Raw genomic sequence first — 17,774 nt, 5'->3', positions numbered from 1 at the left:
GTTGCGCCCCCCTCTGGATCCGCAGATGTAATATAATGCTTTTAATACAGTACTACTTTTGTCTAATGTCACAACTAATTCACACATTACGGAATGAGATGCTGTATCAACAAAACTAAACGTAACAAAAATCAAACATGAAAACTTTGAAATGATATTTATTCTTTAACTGACCTTTCTAGAATGTTCTTTAGAACAGGTAAACAAACTGTGACGTAATAATGTGATATGTCCATTACCAGTTGTCCGGCCGTGCCCGGGGGTTTTACAGACCCGCACACACCGTGGCCGATATGTCCTGCACACACTGGGACACACCCGGACACGTCAAGTTTCACGGGACATGTACAGGCCCGGAAACGTCCGGATATTTTGATTTTCGTGCAGTGTTTCTTACATCTAAGTGTTCATCTCGGATCAGTCCGAATCATTGTAAATGTAGGGTAAACATATGTATGACGCCAAGTCATCGGGATCTGCACAACCACACTAGCTTAGTGAAACAACACAAGCAAACGCTTTCTTCGTAAAAAAACAAGCAAGCTGGAAGTCCGTTTTATAAAAAAAATACATTATTTTTGCCTTTACTCACCTGGTTGCGCAGCGATGCCAAAGACACAGCAGATCGCGACGGCACACCACAGTTGAAATCCTGTCATGTTTTTCTCTCGCTTGCTTTCAAACACTTCAAAAGAAAAACTAAGAAAAGAGGAGGCACATTAAATGCTCCCCCAATGCTACTGTACCGCGTGCCTGCCCTTATGGTTTGATTATGGTTGTCCTGACGGTTAAAAAGAATGGTAGGAAAGTTATTGGCTGAGTCAACAAGACCCCGCTAGCGCTGTTCCTAATAGTATATCTTCGGTAGAAGCGAGACCACGTCAGGAATAACTCAACTCAGTCAGGAGGTGCGCAGAAAAATGGCATTGCTTATCCTGTCAGTCAGGGTGAAACCATTGCAATATTAATTGGGGGGCGTCGTAACATAAAGCAAGAGAAAAGTCACTGATATGGTCAACTTGAATTCTATTTTTCGTGGTTGGTGGTAGACATAAAAGTACTCCTTTGAGTACACAGGAGCCAACAAAGATCATAGCTATTAAACTAAAACGTTTATAGTTAACGACCCCTCCCCCCCACCTCCCATCACAGGATAAATGTGCTTCAGCTGTCATGAAGAGTCATCAACAGGTGGAACATGTTGAACATGGAGGATTGCACCCAGACTATTATGACACAATCGGTTATTCTTGTTGTCATTTCTGGCCCATTCCTGTTTGTATTCGACTTACGTCTCGACGTACTAGACTTACGTTTGTATTTGACTTACGTCTCGACGTACTAGATTTACGTTTGTATTTGACTTACGTCTCGACGTACTAGACTTACGTTTGTATTTGACTTACGTCTCGACGTACTAGACTTACGTTTGTATTTGACTTACGTCTCGACCTACTAGACTTACGTTTGTATTTGACTTACGTCTCGACCTACTAGACCTACGTTTGTATTTGACTTACGTCTCGACGTACTAGACTTACGTTTGTATTTGACTTAGGTCTCGACGTACTAGTTATTCGGTCACCAGGGGAGGAGGGAATAAATCATTAGCTCAATATGTTCGTACATCTTTAACTGTGTCAAGAAGCGAGAAGAAGCTGAACCTGTAAATAGTAGATCACATTAGTATGTATAGTTTGTGTCATTGCTGTATTCTTTTTCCCTGTTTATCCATGACCTGTACTTAGCTTGTTAGAGCACAAACGTACAATAAAGGTCTTTCATTCTAAATAAAAATCCGCAATTACCGTCGTCATCATCACGGTCGTGCTCCTGGTTGGATGGTTGTTTACTAAAGACTGACAATAAACTTTATTGTATGACCTATGCACAAGGTACAAAATATGGCAGCTCTATTTGTACCACAAAAATGGTGAGACATTTCAAAGGGTAGTGTAGTGTTAGACGAGAGGCATACATCCTCGTTCCGATGAAGTTGTTAAAGACTGCGCTGCCACCATGGCGACGACAAATGACATGGGACATCGCCTGGTAAAAATTGAAATGGAAATATTAATGACATTACCTACAGGTGACAATATTCGGCGTCACTCTGGAATGCTGAAAACGCCTTTCCACGCTTGTAAAAGCGTGACGAGAATAGATTGGCGTGGTCTTTCGCTGACGTAGGTCTGTAACTATGCAATTAACCTCGACTGTTTGAAAAAAAAAACTCAAAATAGTTTCCCTGTTCTGTGTCGTCCTTACTCTTACAAAATCGTGAGCGGAAAAGCTATTGTACAATTTTCTAACTGATTGTCCATTAAAAATAAGTGTTGTTTATTATTATAAAGCCATATGATAAAGAATGGTTTGGTGGCCTCATTTAGCCTGTAGAGAGGTATTGCGTCACTAAGTTAGGGCCTGGTCATACACAATGGGTCGTCCTACAATTCTAATGTCGTCAAATGTTCCGAACAGGCTGTCACAAAAACAAATGCCAACAATAAGGACGAGTGACATGAGTAGTCACTATGACAACAAGGACAAAAGAAATGACGCAGGTAGCACGTGCATGGAGGCATGGTATCCTTGAGAAATATATCGCATGAATTAATGACTGAGGGGACCGAGTCTTTATGTGATAATAATGGATCTTTATTTGCATGTCCATGCCCATGGGGCTAAATGCATACATCAGAATGTGATGTAACATGTACATCGTACTGAGTAACATGATACATAGGATACACGGATAACAGAATAACAGAATGACGTAAAAGTCTTAACAACTACTAGAGAATAAACTAAACTAGGCCTTAAGGATTTCTTCTCTCTTTTTAAAGCAATTGTAGATAAATTCACAAAGTTTTTCTATTGTATGGTCATTACTAGTGGACATGAGATGACTGAATACCTCTTTCTTTGTTCTACCTTTATACAATTTGTCTAAGTGGATTGTTCTAAATAGTGTGTCACGTTCAATATCAAACATTTTACAATCAAGTACAAAATGTATTTCATCTTCGCTACCAGAGTTACAAACCTTACAGAGTCTATCTTCTACAGGAGTCCGGTTATGTTTATTCTTTATTTATTTATTCCACTTCACAGAATTCCACTTCACAGAAGTTAAAATTCTGAGGGGAGACGGCAACAGGAACAGCATGTTCCTCTCCGTGGCCGACTCCCCTACAGACACATGAAAATACACACTAATAAATACTAGCAATTAAAAAATGTAAAAACAAATACAAATAAAACAAGCATAAATTAACAGTCGCTAGGTGGACAAACAGATGGCACATCGGCAAGTGGAGGTCCAGGTACATACGTTTTCCGTTATAAAGGTGTCGTTTAGGCGGGAAGTGTGGTGAGATATTAACAATAATTTACCAGGTGAATGAACCGTCCCTGGCTGTCATTCAAATTCGATTCGGCCAATAACAGGATTTTGTAGGGCCTTGCTAAGGGAGTCGTGGCTTTGGGAATAGTCTAACCTTACAAATACATGTATTTTTAAGAAGATGAAAAGGTTTTAATTCAGTATGCACGTTTAGGACTATCATTTCAGACCAAGTTGTAGCTAGGTGTAGAACAAGGTCGGGGATGGTAAAGACGGAAAAAGTACTTTTCAACATTGCAAACATTCAAAGTACTGAATCCGTTTCGCATCTGATAAGAAGCCTACATGTTGTTTACTTACTTTTCTTAGTGCAAAAGCCGGCTCGTTGACTTGATAAGCTGGGTTGATACTGACCTAGAGCGGAGAAATTACCAGTTTTAAAATTTACAGAAAAAAAACACAATGAAATAACGTTGTAAGGCACCATCGCTTCCTGTAGAAAATTATATTTTGAATCGAGCGACTTATCGAGACTAAGCATTACTATAGATGACTGCAAGCTTTGTTCAAAAGTTTTATACTAATAAAAAGTATGTAATTATTATAATTTTCTAACGATGCAAAACAAATACTAGTATCTGTATAACTAGATCATGACTTGATAACTCAACTGAAACTTAGTAGTCGCAGTTGCTTGTTCTTGTTAAGTCAAAGCTCATTAATTTCTTGGCGATGCTTACCATGATCAAGCCAGCCCTGGCCGTGGCGAACTGTGTTAAAACCCACTCAAGGGTGTTGGGTGCCCATATCCCCGACCTGTCACCCTTCCTGAGTCCCAGGGCATCCAACCCAGCGGCCAACTGGTCACACTGCGGACAAACACAGAGTATGATCAGTCTTGCCGTGAGCATATGTCGGCAGAACGTACGCTTCATCATTATCAGTCGATCGTTTATATCACCCTTTCGTTAGCTTAAGGTCGCAGGACACAGTATTAATGGGCGACCCCCTAGTCTATGATGTGAGTATAGAAAGTAGTGCGGACAAAACTCTTGAATCCTGGCTAAAATGAATTAAGTGAGAGGTAGCCAGGAGTAAACTACGCTGTGTGGTATAGAAATGTATCGGCCTGTAGACCGTATGGTTTGGATTGTGAAGATTTCCCTGCTCGTGTATAAATGCGCCGTAAACTGCGTTCCGGGGTGAGCCGACTGCAGTTCATGATCAGTTGACCTCCGCAGATGGCCATATAAAAGAAGTCGTCAAAATGTTTGAAAAAAAAACATAACTTTTTGGCGACGCCTCAGGGGCGGAGCCGTTGGTATAGTACTGCGATTGAGTTGAAAATATTCTAAGAATTCCGCCAATGCATTCCCTAGGGAATTGCTTTTTGGCTATACCTTGTGGGACTTATTCTCCAAGCAGAGGTTGGAGGGGAAGATCGTTACCCCCGCTAACGATCATCCCCACCAACCTCTGCTTGGAGAGTAGTGGGACCAGCCTTTACACATAGGCTTGTGGCATGAGACATGCAGTAGTCTGTACAGTGTTTCTACGATATTTATTTTATTTATTTATTTCAGCTTCATTACAAAGTATGTAATTGGACAGGGGGAACAGGTCTAGCCTTTGTCTTAACTATGTGATGATAGTGATGTTTTGTGTAAGGGATTTTATTCATTTGTGTGGGTGTTTGCGTCAGTATTGCTTTTTTTCATTCTTGGATTTTTTTTGCTTTCACGGTGCTGCTAGCCTGGGTGCCATCCGAATTTGCCCGTAGCCGTTACAAATTCGGATGGCACCCAGGCTACGATGCTGCTGCATTCAATGCTTATTTTTCTTGCGTGAAAAACTCGCATGCACACCCCGATCCTTCCACAACTTGGCGTCGTGAATTCCTGCTGTAGTCTGCATCTCAGGATGGACTTGGCGAAGTTTACCTGTGGTCAGCAAGAGAAAACAGAACATAAATGAATCTATGCCAACCTTTCCCTAGCTTTGCTCTTAAATTAACAAGATTTAGGGTCATGTTTTTAGAAGTAAATGTAAATATGCAAAGCATGTGAGTCAATACATTTTACAGAATGCAATGATGCGCACATCAAACTAAACAAAGGTTGAAAGTCATATGTATGTTCATTCATCAAGAACGATGTTACAGTACAATAACACATGAACTACATGTTCCCCAGATCAACAGAAACGGCAAATATATTGTGTGGACTTACCGCTGTTTTTGTCCTTCTGTAAATGGTACTGTTAGTCCATCTTGTCAGTGAATGTCGAGTGAATGAGGGGCACTCGCTGTGGGCACACAGTGAGAAAGAGAATGAATAAATTTATGCCACTTCTGCCTTTCAAGAGACTCAAAAGGAACACCGATTGGAATCTCTGCCGGTAGATATTCTGATCAGAGTCTCAGCTGTTACAATCATTACATTTTACTGTACAGAAATACATGCTATTTAGGTTTTACGACAATCACAAACTATTTAAATTATACCGGCAGCTACCAGCAATTTCATTGAATGTTTAACATTTAGGATATGTTATTATATCATAGCAATAGACTTCTTCCAGATTGGAGTTTCTACCCAGCCTCAGGTACTGTTGTAAAGAATTTGACCTGAGAAAAGGCTGCAGGACTCAGGGCCTGATGTAGGGTGGGAAAATACTGGCACGTTGTTGATATAATAATCAATCTGGACAGGTAAGTCTTATCAGAGGGGAGAGGATATTACTTGTAGGTAAGGGTTGGAAATCCTGGAGGAACATGTAAGGTGGTTAAAACTTTACGTAAACAAAATTCCGACGCCCTCTTACATGATAAAAGATAACAGATGTTTGTCCATCTCACCAGTGAATTCCTTTTGTAGCCCGGGAGTGGGCATGGGCATGGCGTAGCTCACCTGCGGGGACAAAGAGAGAAAAAGAATGAATAAATTGAAGCCGTTCCCAGAGAAACAAATGGCATTGGCTTCCATTTGTAAATATGTGTCAGGATAGACACCCCGGAAACTTACGGTGGAACATGTCAAGTTGCTGAAACTTTACGTAAACAAAATTATGACCTACACTAAAATGATGAAAGATAACAGGTGTGGTAAAGCAACTTAAGAATACGTACTTGCTTAGTGCCCATCAATATGTCATAATGATCAATTGGATCAGTAATAACATTGAAAGTAGGCCGCGTGGGCGACGGCGTATGCCGACACAAACGCATATAAGGGGGCACACCCCAGTTTATGTTGGGTCACAATTCGATTCTGCACACCCTCAACTCTATTTCAGGAAATAATTCTTAAGCCGAAACACTGTTTGCAAATGAAGGATATCCCTCTAGCTACGAGAACAATCGAATTTCAGTTTCCATAACCTCTCAAATTGTAGCAAATTTTAGGGCAAAAAAGAATTTTCGATGAAAAAAAAATGATGCCAAAAATTGGGCATTTTTACGTGCAATTAAACCCATCACCAATAATTTAGCCACCAAAATGACTTATACTGTCGAAAGAGAATGTATGATCAAGAAAAATATACAGAAAATCCTAACACTGAGATTATCACAATAGCCCGTCGCGCGACACATAGCGACAGAACCCCCAGAACACATAAAAGGCATATCTGGGTCAAACCGAAGCACCGCACTCAAGGCGGAAGGACGGGCGGGAAGTAAGCCTCGAGCCCAAAATCAATTTTCAACCCAAAGACGCCACTTTTTACACTTTCTAGCAATGTTAGTAGTTTAAACTACTAACATTTTAACTACTAAATAACATTTTGCAGCAGATTACTAGAAATGTGACCATCGAAACCCCTAAGTCACTTTTTTACCGCGCACTGCCACGGATAACGTTACAATTTCAAAACTAGTTGACACAATGAGACGCGGTTGACGAAACGCTTTATTTTAACGAAACGCTTACTGACCGAACACAGCGCTAACTGAAATAGAAAACAACTGCTATGTGGTGACCGGTGTAAGAGGGGAAGTACAAGTACAACAAAATGTTGTTGATTTAATCAAAACAGCAAGGATCGTGATTATTACATCTCATGCACCATGTATAGTCGAACAACAAAATACCGTCTCAAACTCACAATATGAAATAACTAAAGCGAACAAGAATGGAGTCCTAATTCTATATTGTATGTCTGTTGGTAAGGAATTGAATTGGATTGGATTGGATTGAATTGTGTGTATAAAGCGAGCAAGAATGGAGTCCAACCTTGTGTGTACCACATACATGTTTATATCGACATAATGTGAAGATATGCCACGATGACGAAACGCCTGCTATACTTCCTGGGTGAGCCTACTGTACTTCCTCACCTGACAGGCGGCCTCTCTGACAGACGTCGTTAAAAGGATATTATGATAATAATAAATATTACACACGTGCAAGTCGATCTACACTGCCCTACTGGGGCCCGGTGCAGGAAATGGTAACTAACCAGACTGACCAACTACAGGAAGTAAGCTAAGACCTTGTTCCAACAATGTTATAACAAGTGGAATCGATAAAATGAACGGGAGATATGATCAACCAAAGTCAGTCTAATTTTCAAGGAAGAAATCGTGGCGAGACTCAGCCTGCAGTCGAGTGTCTATATCCTACTGTACAGAGGACTTTTGGGTGAACGATAACAAAACTCACGTCCATAAATCAAGCCATGCCGATAAAAATCGCCTCAAGACGATTTACATATGAAGTATAGTGCATAAGACCGGTGCCGATGTACCAATGCAAGCACCTTTCTTTCTCCCGTTTTCCGAGTTACCGAGTTCTCCTGGCCTCCCCGTATCCGGGCCCATTTCTCGTCAGCTCGCCAAACAACTAGCCTACTGAGCCCCCGTAAAACAAAATAAAAACAAGCGACTACGGCATTAGTAGCATGTGACAATCCAGAACGTCAATACAACAAAAAAGACCGTTCGACGGAAATCAATGACCTAAAAACATTAAATGCCTTGCGACACAATGCATCTTCATATCCCCTTCACTTCCCATGGTCCCTCAACTTTCTGTACTGTGCCGCGGCCATCGAATTCGTGAACACCATGCTTTTGTAATGGGAGTATATAAAGAAATAAAAAAAATGGCTGAATAATATAATAATAGTGATGAATGAAAGGTTCATTTAACTTCAGCGTAAGCCATGACCAACCGAGATTTTAGAAATCTACATGTATAGAGACCAAGCGGCGGTGCTAAACAACCCAATCCACATCCAAAACAAAGACGAAGGCAGTTTCTGCTAGATTTCTAACCAGTCGGATTGTACATATTCTTACAAAATTATTTAGTGCGGTTTCATGTTAAAAATTGCCGGGCGAAATGTGTAAATAAGTTGACCATATCCTCCTCACATTATGAAAAGAAAATGTCGGTCAAAGCGCTCAAATTTTTGTAATTGTCGACCTACGATTTAGTACAAGTCCCCCAGTCTGATATTTGTACGTAACTTGTATGGAACTCTTTCCTGATTGAGATGAAATTTTTATCCGAAGAAACTACAAGCACAGGGAGGCTAATGGGTGTGCTCACAAGGAACGGTGCACGTGGAAATATTGTTTACTTGTACTCTTATATCGGGGTACATATTGGGCCACGGAGAAGGACAACTTACCAGTACTGGCTTCAACTCACCTTCGGAGTCGGCTCGTCCCGGCGCCCGCCCACAGGCCTGGCCGCGCCCGGCCCCCATCTGACCCGGTCCCCATCTGGCCCGGTCCCTCGCCCGGCAGACTGTCCGCTCCCCGGGAGCGGCTCACGCGTACGGAAAGTGAAGCATTATCTTGCTGGTGGTCGCCTGTACTATCTTCTACGGGCTACGTTTCGAGTTTTATACTCGAGTATACGTCATCAAGGGTGACATAATGTGTAACACCCCTGATTGGTTAAAACTTCACATACCTCGTTAATATAATAAAATATTCAAATGACAATTGCTGAGTCGACAGTGAGGGAAGTCCAGGAGATTGCATCATGCTGCCATATATAGAACGGTCAGCTGCGGTCAAGCCCTGACCTACTTATCAGCAATCCGCTTGTGGGTATGTCCCTTTTGCGACAATGCCCTGTCATATATAAGAAAATTACCTTTCTGAAATACATAATTTTGAAGTTCGTAGATCGATTACAAAGATGAGAATTTCTAGCCATAAATTGAATAAAGAATTAGGAAGATACGAAAAAATCCCTCGCGACCAGAGGTTTTGTCCATTCTGTCCCAATGATATTGAAGACGAACAACATTTTATTTTGAATTGTACACTATATAACGATAAACGCGCAAAGCTGTTCAACCTTCTCTCCGCTTGCTCAACAGAATTCGTGACATTTCATGCTATAGATAAATTTAATTTCATTCTAGAAGGTAATAACCCTTATGTGTACAAATAGGTAAATATATCCACTCTACTATAAAGTGAGGCACGTTCTAAACTATATGTGTATTGTCTTTGATCGGCTCGTGTGTCGTGGCCCTTTGAGGAGTAAAAATGTTGGGGCCGTGACAACCGTGTGTACAATCAATAACAATGATTACCGTGTTTGCCAGCTGGTATAAACACACGGAGTAAAGTCAAGTTGTTGAAAACAACTTGTCCCACCTGAGAATTTAAGAACCGAACGTCACCACGACAACAACATCAACAGACTGATGTTGCCAATATTTTACTTCCGCCGTTTTTTAAACAAAGGAACGGGTAAGGGCTTTGAGTACCACTCACTGAATCCCCTCTTCCGTAGTTGATCAGTCTTTTCAAAGTGTCCGTCATTCAAATTCCTTGCCTTTTTCCTTTGGTGTCCGAATTCCAGAGCAGAAACTGTACAAATACACACGTACGTCAAAAAGTGATTTCTTTCATTTGAAATATTTCAATTTTTGGTGCAAAAATGGTACATAATGGCCCTGTCAAAATAAGGGAAGAAAATGGCTACTTCAGTCTGTTGATGCTGCATGTTCTGATGGAGACGTTGAATCCTTGAAATTCTCAGCTGGTGAGTTGCTGTTTCAACACCTTGACGCTCTTATAATTTGTTTGGTCTCTAGGATCTTCACTTTAATCACTTTTGCAACCACTCCAAAAGAATAAGAACCTAAAATGTTGGAAGGAATTCTAGAGTAGTCTACCAGTTTACACGGCGGCCACGACGCACATATTTACCACTCGAAAGGCCACGACACACCTGCCGACCGAGGTTATATTAGTCTTTACCAGGCTGGAAAAATTATAGCGCCAAATAGAGCGAGTTGGGCCAAATAGAGATATATGTGTGGCAAACTAGACACTACCAAAATGTTCTTGTTTTTCCTTGTGCAAAGGAAATTTTTCTGTCAGCAAGAATGTTATTCTTTCAACAAGAATCTCCGTTTCGAGAAAATTCAAGAAACCCACGTTGTCTTATTCTAAGAATTTTTTCCTACAGCTAATTAACCAATACTTTAGGAGTATCATTCTTGTGGCAAGCATTTCGGGTTCTTACACGAAGAATCTTTTAGCTTTTGTAGTATCAGTTTCTTGAAACTTCTTTCCTTAATAGCATTTCTTGTACCTAGACTACGGTTCTCATACCAAGATTGTAAGCAGAACATTAAAAAGGCTTCTTGAAGCTAGAATAAGTTTCTTGCAGCAGGATAAGTTTTAATGGGTTTTCCAATGCATGTTGCATGGCAGGAAAACCCTTTCTTTCCTCAAGAAAATAATTCTTATACCAAGATTAAAGTTCTTGCAGCAGCAATCCCCTCTAGCGAAACAACTCAACTGGCATGTAATCTTTTTATTTGGCCAAATTCTACTCTTTACAGCCGCTTCCCGAAGCCTGGTAGAGGCTTAGAATGCGCCAGAATGAGCCATGTGATAGCCTTTCAGCAGATGCTCTTTTATGTCCACTTCAATCAGATGGTCGAATATTACACTATTTTAATTCCCTCGGGAGATATGCACAACTATACACAGGCCATACGTCAAAGGGGTCATGAAGAACTGTGACAGGGCCCGTAACACTTCGTATATATATATATACACGTACAATGGGTGGTTTATGATACATGCATTAGTTAGCCTGAGATACCGGTTTTACATGTAGTTACAAACTCTTCTTTGGCAATTTAACGTAGACATATCAAGTTTAAAACACTGCCTTTTTACAGAGCAATTCTTTGCACGACCTCCAGACCATTGAGTGGTTCAAAAATGGGTGTTGTGAACGTGTCGTCAATAAAATGAAATCAAGGTAATGTTTACCATTTTACACGGCGTAACGCGCTCTGATTTGCCAAGATGACGTGGCTGCACAAACACATATTATCAAGTCCGTGAAAAATCTTCATCCAGGATACGTGAAAGCTCGTCCGCTAGCTCTCATAACTATACAATGTGATAGTGGTAATTGCCGGGAATTTAGTATTTATCATACTTCGTTGCCATAGTTCAGTAAAGGTGAAGATCACTAAACACAATTTATTCAAACCCGGTCCTAATTTGCATAATTCATGAGGAAATGGAAAAATATCTCTCAAGTTAAGAGTATATTTGTTAGTATATCCTCGTGAGAAACTTATGACTGGCTCACGTACTAAAACAAGCATCTCCATTAACAATAACCATGATCATCACTCACATCAAAAGTGAATCACGTCGCCGAGGCGTGTTTTAAACGCCACTTTATTTTGTTTGTTTTCATTTATTTTGTAGATTGCAGTGTCAGTTTCAACATATTCGTTTTTCGTGTTTCTTTAGTGCACCGGTTGCACCCTAGCATAATGGACCGTTCCAAATCGAACGCATCGAATCCTATTTCGAATCCCTGTTCTATTTCGAACACCTCCGTCAAACTCAGTGCGGGAAATCTAAAAGCAGCAAACTGAGTTGATGTCTGCTTGATAAAAAACTGCTTGTTTTACATGTGAAACTGAATTGCATGTGGCATTGCATGCACTTTCAAGTTGATTAAGGATGTTCTGTTATTCTTCCAGTTGTTCATAAGCTAGCATTATTGTTTTATGTCCGTGTTTGCGTGCTTGTTTTTCTACTTTTACCACAAATCCCTTTATAAGTTGCGCCCTCTCTCGTGAGTCCCCGTGAGTTTTTATTTCTCATTTCGTTTTTTTCCCAAGCTTGTATGCAGCTGTGATGCATGCATCAAATGCCATGGAAAACCTGTTACAGATAAACGTACTCTGTTTCACACATGTATCGGCTGTTAGTCAGCAACCGGGCACTCTTGTCCACCTACCGTGTGATGTTATGCGGCCAGTCCCGCGTCTGTATTGAGCGAAAACATTTTGCTCTCACTGAAACTACCTCTGTCCCCTCCTGAAATAATTCTACTCTGCGGATGTACTGTTCAACAAATATAGCTTAACCATTTTTTTGTCTCCTGGGAGAGTTTTTCGCTGTCGAAAAATCGACCGTGAAGTTGGGCTGCAAATCGGACATTCTGGCGGCGGCAGTCGGTACTGCCCTTCCCGCGTTGATTTTGACGGACGTGTTCGAGTTGCTAGGGCGTTGCTAAGGGGGGCGTGGCTTATGGAACTGTCCATTGTCCCGCTGTTCAAAATTTGTCCTTCCCATGTATATTTAGTATATTTCACCCATGTATGTAGGTATGGATGAAATATGCCACAAATTACATATTGAAATTGGAAGACATACCGGCACTCCCCTGGAACAAAAATTATGTTAATATTATAACTTGAACAGAATAGAGCACGAACACCATTTTGTAATAGAATGTGAACTGCATAGCAGAGAATGGACTGTATAGGTTTATACAGAACATATACCCCTATTTCATACACTTAAGTACTGTAGAAAAAAATTATATTCCTAATGCAACTAGACAAACCACCCATCGAAAGACATATCTGTTCCTTTATTTCTACAATAACTGAAAAACGAGAAATTGAATTTATATAACGATAGTTAGTTAGTTTTGTATCTGTTAGCTGTATCCATTTATGTTGTTTTGTTGTGACCTGTACTTAGCCAAGTGGGTGGAGTTTGGGATCAATCTATTTAAATTTACCTGGCAATTTCCTGGTTTAGCTATCCAGCATAGTATAGTGGGAAACACGTCATAGTTATAGTCAGTTGAATCTAGACGGGAGTGCAAAAACGTTCTGAACTCAATGTTACTTTAAAAAAATAATTTCCCAGTAAAAACTTCGCATCGAAGAATAAGCATGAAAACTAACTTTTGATATCCTCTGCAACATGCAAAATTCTGATGCAACGTTGACCAAACATCCACCGAAAATCATGAAAATACAGGGTTATGCGCAGGCGCAGGACGTTCTGCCGACGTGCTTATTAAAATGGATCTCCCTGAGTGACGTCATCCGAACATGACGTCACTCTGGTTAGTAAACCCACGTGGAAGTTAACCCTACCTAGACGGGGGGGGGGCTAAAAGTGCCCGCGCCAACTTTGATGTCATTTAGCGTCAGAACGGCTAGTGCTAGAACGGCGAAAGTTGGTGACTTTTTTTCAGAATGTTGTTGGCAACAATTATATATTATTGGAATAAGACAATAATTTTTTGGGTTGCCATGGCATCGGGTTTCTGACAGCCATTTTATGCTAGATTTAGTAATTTTTGTTTCAACAATAGAATTTTATGGGTTTTATGTCAAGTTACTCATGGTTTCTAAAATTAATAACATCCCTTATAATTGTATGTAAATTTAATTATTAAATATGCAAAATTTATGCTAATTTGATGATGTCATTGGCCAAAATCTAAGATGGCATACCATATCATTAGGACAGGTATATACAGGTTATTTCCATTACAATTTCGTCAATACTTCCATTTCTTTTTCGAAAAAAGATGAAGGTCTTTAGTATGTTTACAATGTATTTTAGGCTTTATCATGAAAAAAAAATATTTTTGAAAATTCAAAATTGATGATCCAAGATGGCGGATATCTTAAATTGGCATGACGTCATTTTATGACGTCACCGGTGTTGCTATGGGCAACATAAGACTTAGTACACCCTTATATTCTGTCATAAACACTTTTGGAAAAGTGTTTATGTTTGAATAGGGTTGACTGTACATGCAGCAGTAGTAAGCTTATCCACATGTGAACATTTTATATTCAGGAATGACAACGTTTACAACGTTTATCATAAATGCCCACTATACAAGGTATATGATTACCAATCATTCAAATAAAACTCGACATCTAGTTATGACGGACGGCATTATACAATAACTAAAATACTTCATCTTCATCGCCTCAAAGATGTTATGTGAGCCCCGGCTACACCCCCATATAGGCCCTGATGGGACACTTTAGGGGGCACTTATACCTTGAACAACAAAGCTGAATATGTACAGGTAATATTTGAGGGTTTAAAGCGAACTAATAATCTTCAAGCAGTATTATCAAAGGCAGATGCATTCGAATGATTCTGATTCAATACTGGTCTATCTTTCAAAAACCTGATCCTGAGATATACAATGTAGTCCATTTCCCTTCCGTCCCTATCGCCATCATCCCCTAGAAAGTCGATTTGCTGATGGTATGGCAATGATATTCATACTTATTACACACTTATTACTACAAATTAAACAGGTCATGTACAAATACAGAGAATAAATAATGAAATTGAATTAGTGGTATCCAAGCTTCACATGACTGACAGTTTGTATCACAAAAATTCGATGTACCGCATGCAACCGCTACAAAGGACAGCATCAGAATGTGCACTTATTTTTTCAAGACTTCAACACTTTACAAGAACTTGACGGCAAAACCCAGAACAAGCATTGAGCTTACTCTACTGTCGATATGCTGATTGTGTGACAATGATATTCGTACTCAACAAATTAAAACAAACGAGAGCAGAAAACACACAATTGCATTGGATTATTGGTATCCAAGGTTGACTGACTGAAAGTTTGTATCAATAAAATCCGATGTACGAGTACAGCAGGTAAACGCTACAAAGGACAACATCACCATGTACATGTTGGGGCTTGGGCATGTCTGCTACATATATGTATGACAACGTTGGTGCATGCGCACACGTCTGTAAAAGTCAAGAAATGACATTTAGAGTTCTCCCGTAAGTCTGAATGGATTTGTTTGGTGTTTCTGCCTACCAGATCAGATTGCTTCATTTTCCACGAAAATGAGTCTGGCTCTTGCAGAAAAACAAAATGCCATACGCAAGACGTCATACCACGTCATCCCTCCAAATACGGGCAAAGATACCCTTCCTTCTCAGACCAATCTTGGAATCCTTGTGTATATGCATGCGCCTTGACGTTAGTTGTTGTACTGCGTACGTACCTGCTGTCGGCAGAGTCGAAATGTACGAGCAGGCAGAGCCTGTCCGGTCGCCTTTCTCCGGCCCCGACAGCCGCCAAACCAGCGGGCCGCCCAAACCCCGTCCCGTCCGTCAGAGTGGTTCACGCGAGCGTGTCCGCCACGGCAACGGCGCTTCTGACAATCAGCGGGAAGACGCCGAGGAGGTGAAACGTTACGCATCGTCTGCAGGTAATCGGCGCTTTTCACACCTGCCTTTTACAGTGGATATTTGTACTATCAGAAGAACTTTTCCTGTATCAATTGTATGTGAACACTTCCCGTATACTTTGATGTGTGGGTAAATTTGATGACAATGTTGACATATTTGCATGTTGACCTAAGCGACAACCTTAGCGAAATATGTTTTCCTACCAGACCGCACGTATCCGGGTAGAGCGAGCGGCCGCCGGGGTGTCTGTAGCTTCCTTCGCGCCCGACGCAGCTGCCTAGCCGCCGGCATCGCCGTACTACTGAGCCTAAGCGCCGTGGGACTCGCCCCTTTGACGTTCAGCAACAAACAGGTAACAGTCTTGTACCATAAAGCCTGCTGTCCAGCTATTATTCTCATGCTCATCTCATTTTGTTTTAATACATTTCATTTTGTACAATATTTGCTTTTGTTTTTTGTCAGATTGTTTGTTACGTTCAGTATTCTGAAATGTGTATACATGTTTGTAGGAAATATCACAATTGTCGACCGCTGTTGACGCCTTGAAGCGTCAACTGTCCACCACTGTTGACGCCTTGAAGCGCGACCAAGACGACATGTCCGCCACTGTTGACGCCTTGAAGCGTGACCAAGACGACATGTCCACCACTGTTGACGCCTTGAAGCGCGACCAAGACGACATGTCCGCCACTGTTGACGCCTTGAAGCGTGACCTGGACAACGAGCGCAACCGGATCGCCACCTTGGAGCAGCGTCTTCACGAGATTGAGAACGGGAAAACTTTGGGTAAATTGCTTTAGATGTCATGCTTGCTCCTTATATTAGTCTGTTATGTGCCAACATCATTAGTTTGAAAAATAAATAATATTGTACACCACGTGTGGGTAGATAAAATATGTTTTACTGTGTCATATTGAATAGTGGTTATCGAATACAACCCATAGTAGAGATTTATTGTTGATGAAGCATATATTGCATATATGTCTTCAAGTTGATTTTAAACATGATCACATCCTTTGCCTGTTATTTATACAAAACGTGTTTTCCAGTATCTTGTCCCGAAGATTACACCAAGTGGCGTGGGATCTGCTACAAGGTCTTCAACACACTGAAGACCTTCAGCGAAGCGGCGGGGGCCTGTCGCGAAGACGGCGGCACCCTCGCCATGCCCCGAGACGCGGACATCAACACCTTCCTCATCGCCCTGTGTAAGTCCGTGAGCGACGCTTGGGCCTTCTGGTTCGGCCTGCACGATCAGCGCGTAGAGGGAAGTTACGAGTGGGTGGACGGCTCTCCTCTTGGGTCGTACAACTCTTGGGCTCCGGGAGAACCGAGCAACTTTAAAACTGCCAATGGGGACCAAGATTGCGTCCTTTTCTCCAAATACCGATCACAGAAAGGCATGTGGCACGACCATGGCTGCCACCTGCGATTTTACTTCATATGCCAGACTGCTCCAGGTATTTATCGTATCTACACTATTTCCTTAAACCCTTTCATGTAAAGACAATAAAATAAAAGACATTTATTGTACATTTTTGCTCATTGCCCATCAGGATAGACCATCATTGCTCCTGTCACAAACCATGTCTGAACGAAATCATTCCACATCTCATTCCTGATAATTTTCATGAAAGTTCATCTGTGTTGATAGTTACATGTTTAAAGTTAAAACTTTTGATCGAACACAACCTTTCATTGAACTGCGACGGGGCCGACATCTTCTACCAGATACCTTTGACCCAGTGTTCACGTCACATATCAAAGAAGCCACGTGACAAGCCTCAATGGGTCAGTCTACTGAGGAAGACCAGAGTGCCTGGTCGAAAACTCTAGGTGAGAGAATTTTTTGTGTTGGATCAAAAGTTTTAACGTGACCCTGATGATTATCATTGTTGTTTTTTCAGAACGTCCATAGGAGACAGG

The 17,774-nt window shown here is 41.0% G+C and overlaps 2 protein-coding genes across 2 annotated transcripts in view; one reads left to right on the top strand and one right to left on the bottom strand.

The window, feature by feature from the left end:
- Window positions 1-9,058, bottom strand: part of LOC109478863 (low-density lipoprotein receptor-related protein 6-like) — a gene marked incomplete at its 3' end in the record, with an annotated part of 35,618 nt that extends 26,560 nt beyond the window's left edge. The window contains exons 1-2 of the mRNA XM_019780674.1: window positions 8,981-9,058; window positions 6,204-6,255 (exon numbers count right to left, since the gene is read on the bottom strand). Coding sequence (XP_019636233.1) covers window positions 6,204-6,255; window positions 8,981-9,058 — 130 coding nt within the window. The remainder of the gene's footprint in view (window positions 1-6,203; window positions 6,256-8,980) is intronic.
- Window positions 9,059-15,681: 6,623 nt separating this feature from the next.
- Window positions 15,682-17,308, top strand: LOC109478862 (C-type lectin domain family 4 member F-like; the record flags this gene model as incomplete). Its single annotated transcript, XM_019780673.1, has 4 exons — window positions 15,682-15,868; window positions 16,055-16,200; window positions 16,358-16,634; window positions 16,913-17,308. Coding segments are annotated over exons 1-4 (1,006 nt in total), but the record flags the coding sequence as incomplete, so codon positions are not given.
- Between the last annotated feature and the right edge of the window lie 466 nt (window positions 17,309-17,774).

This window comes from Branchiostoma belcheri, unplaced genomic scaffold, assembly GCF_001625305.1.
Source record: "Branchiostoma belcheri isolate BF01 breed outbred unplaced genomic scaffold, Haploidv18h27 scaffold450, whole genome shotgun sequence".
Taxonomy (NCBI): domain Eukaryota; kingdom Metazoa; phylum Chordata; class Leptocardii; order Amphioxiformes; family Branchiostomatidae; genus Branchiostoma; species Branchiostoma belcheri.
The sequence above is the reverse complement of the archived record's forward strand: the minus strand, read 5'-3'. Positions and strand labels throughout refer to the sequence as shown.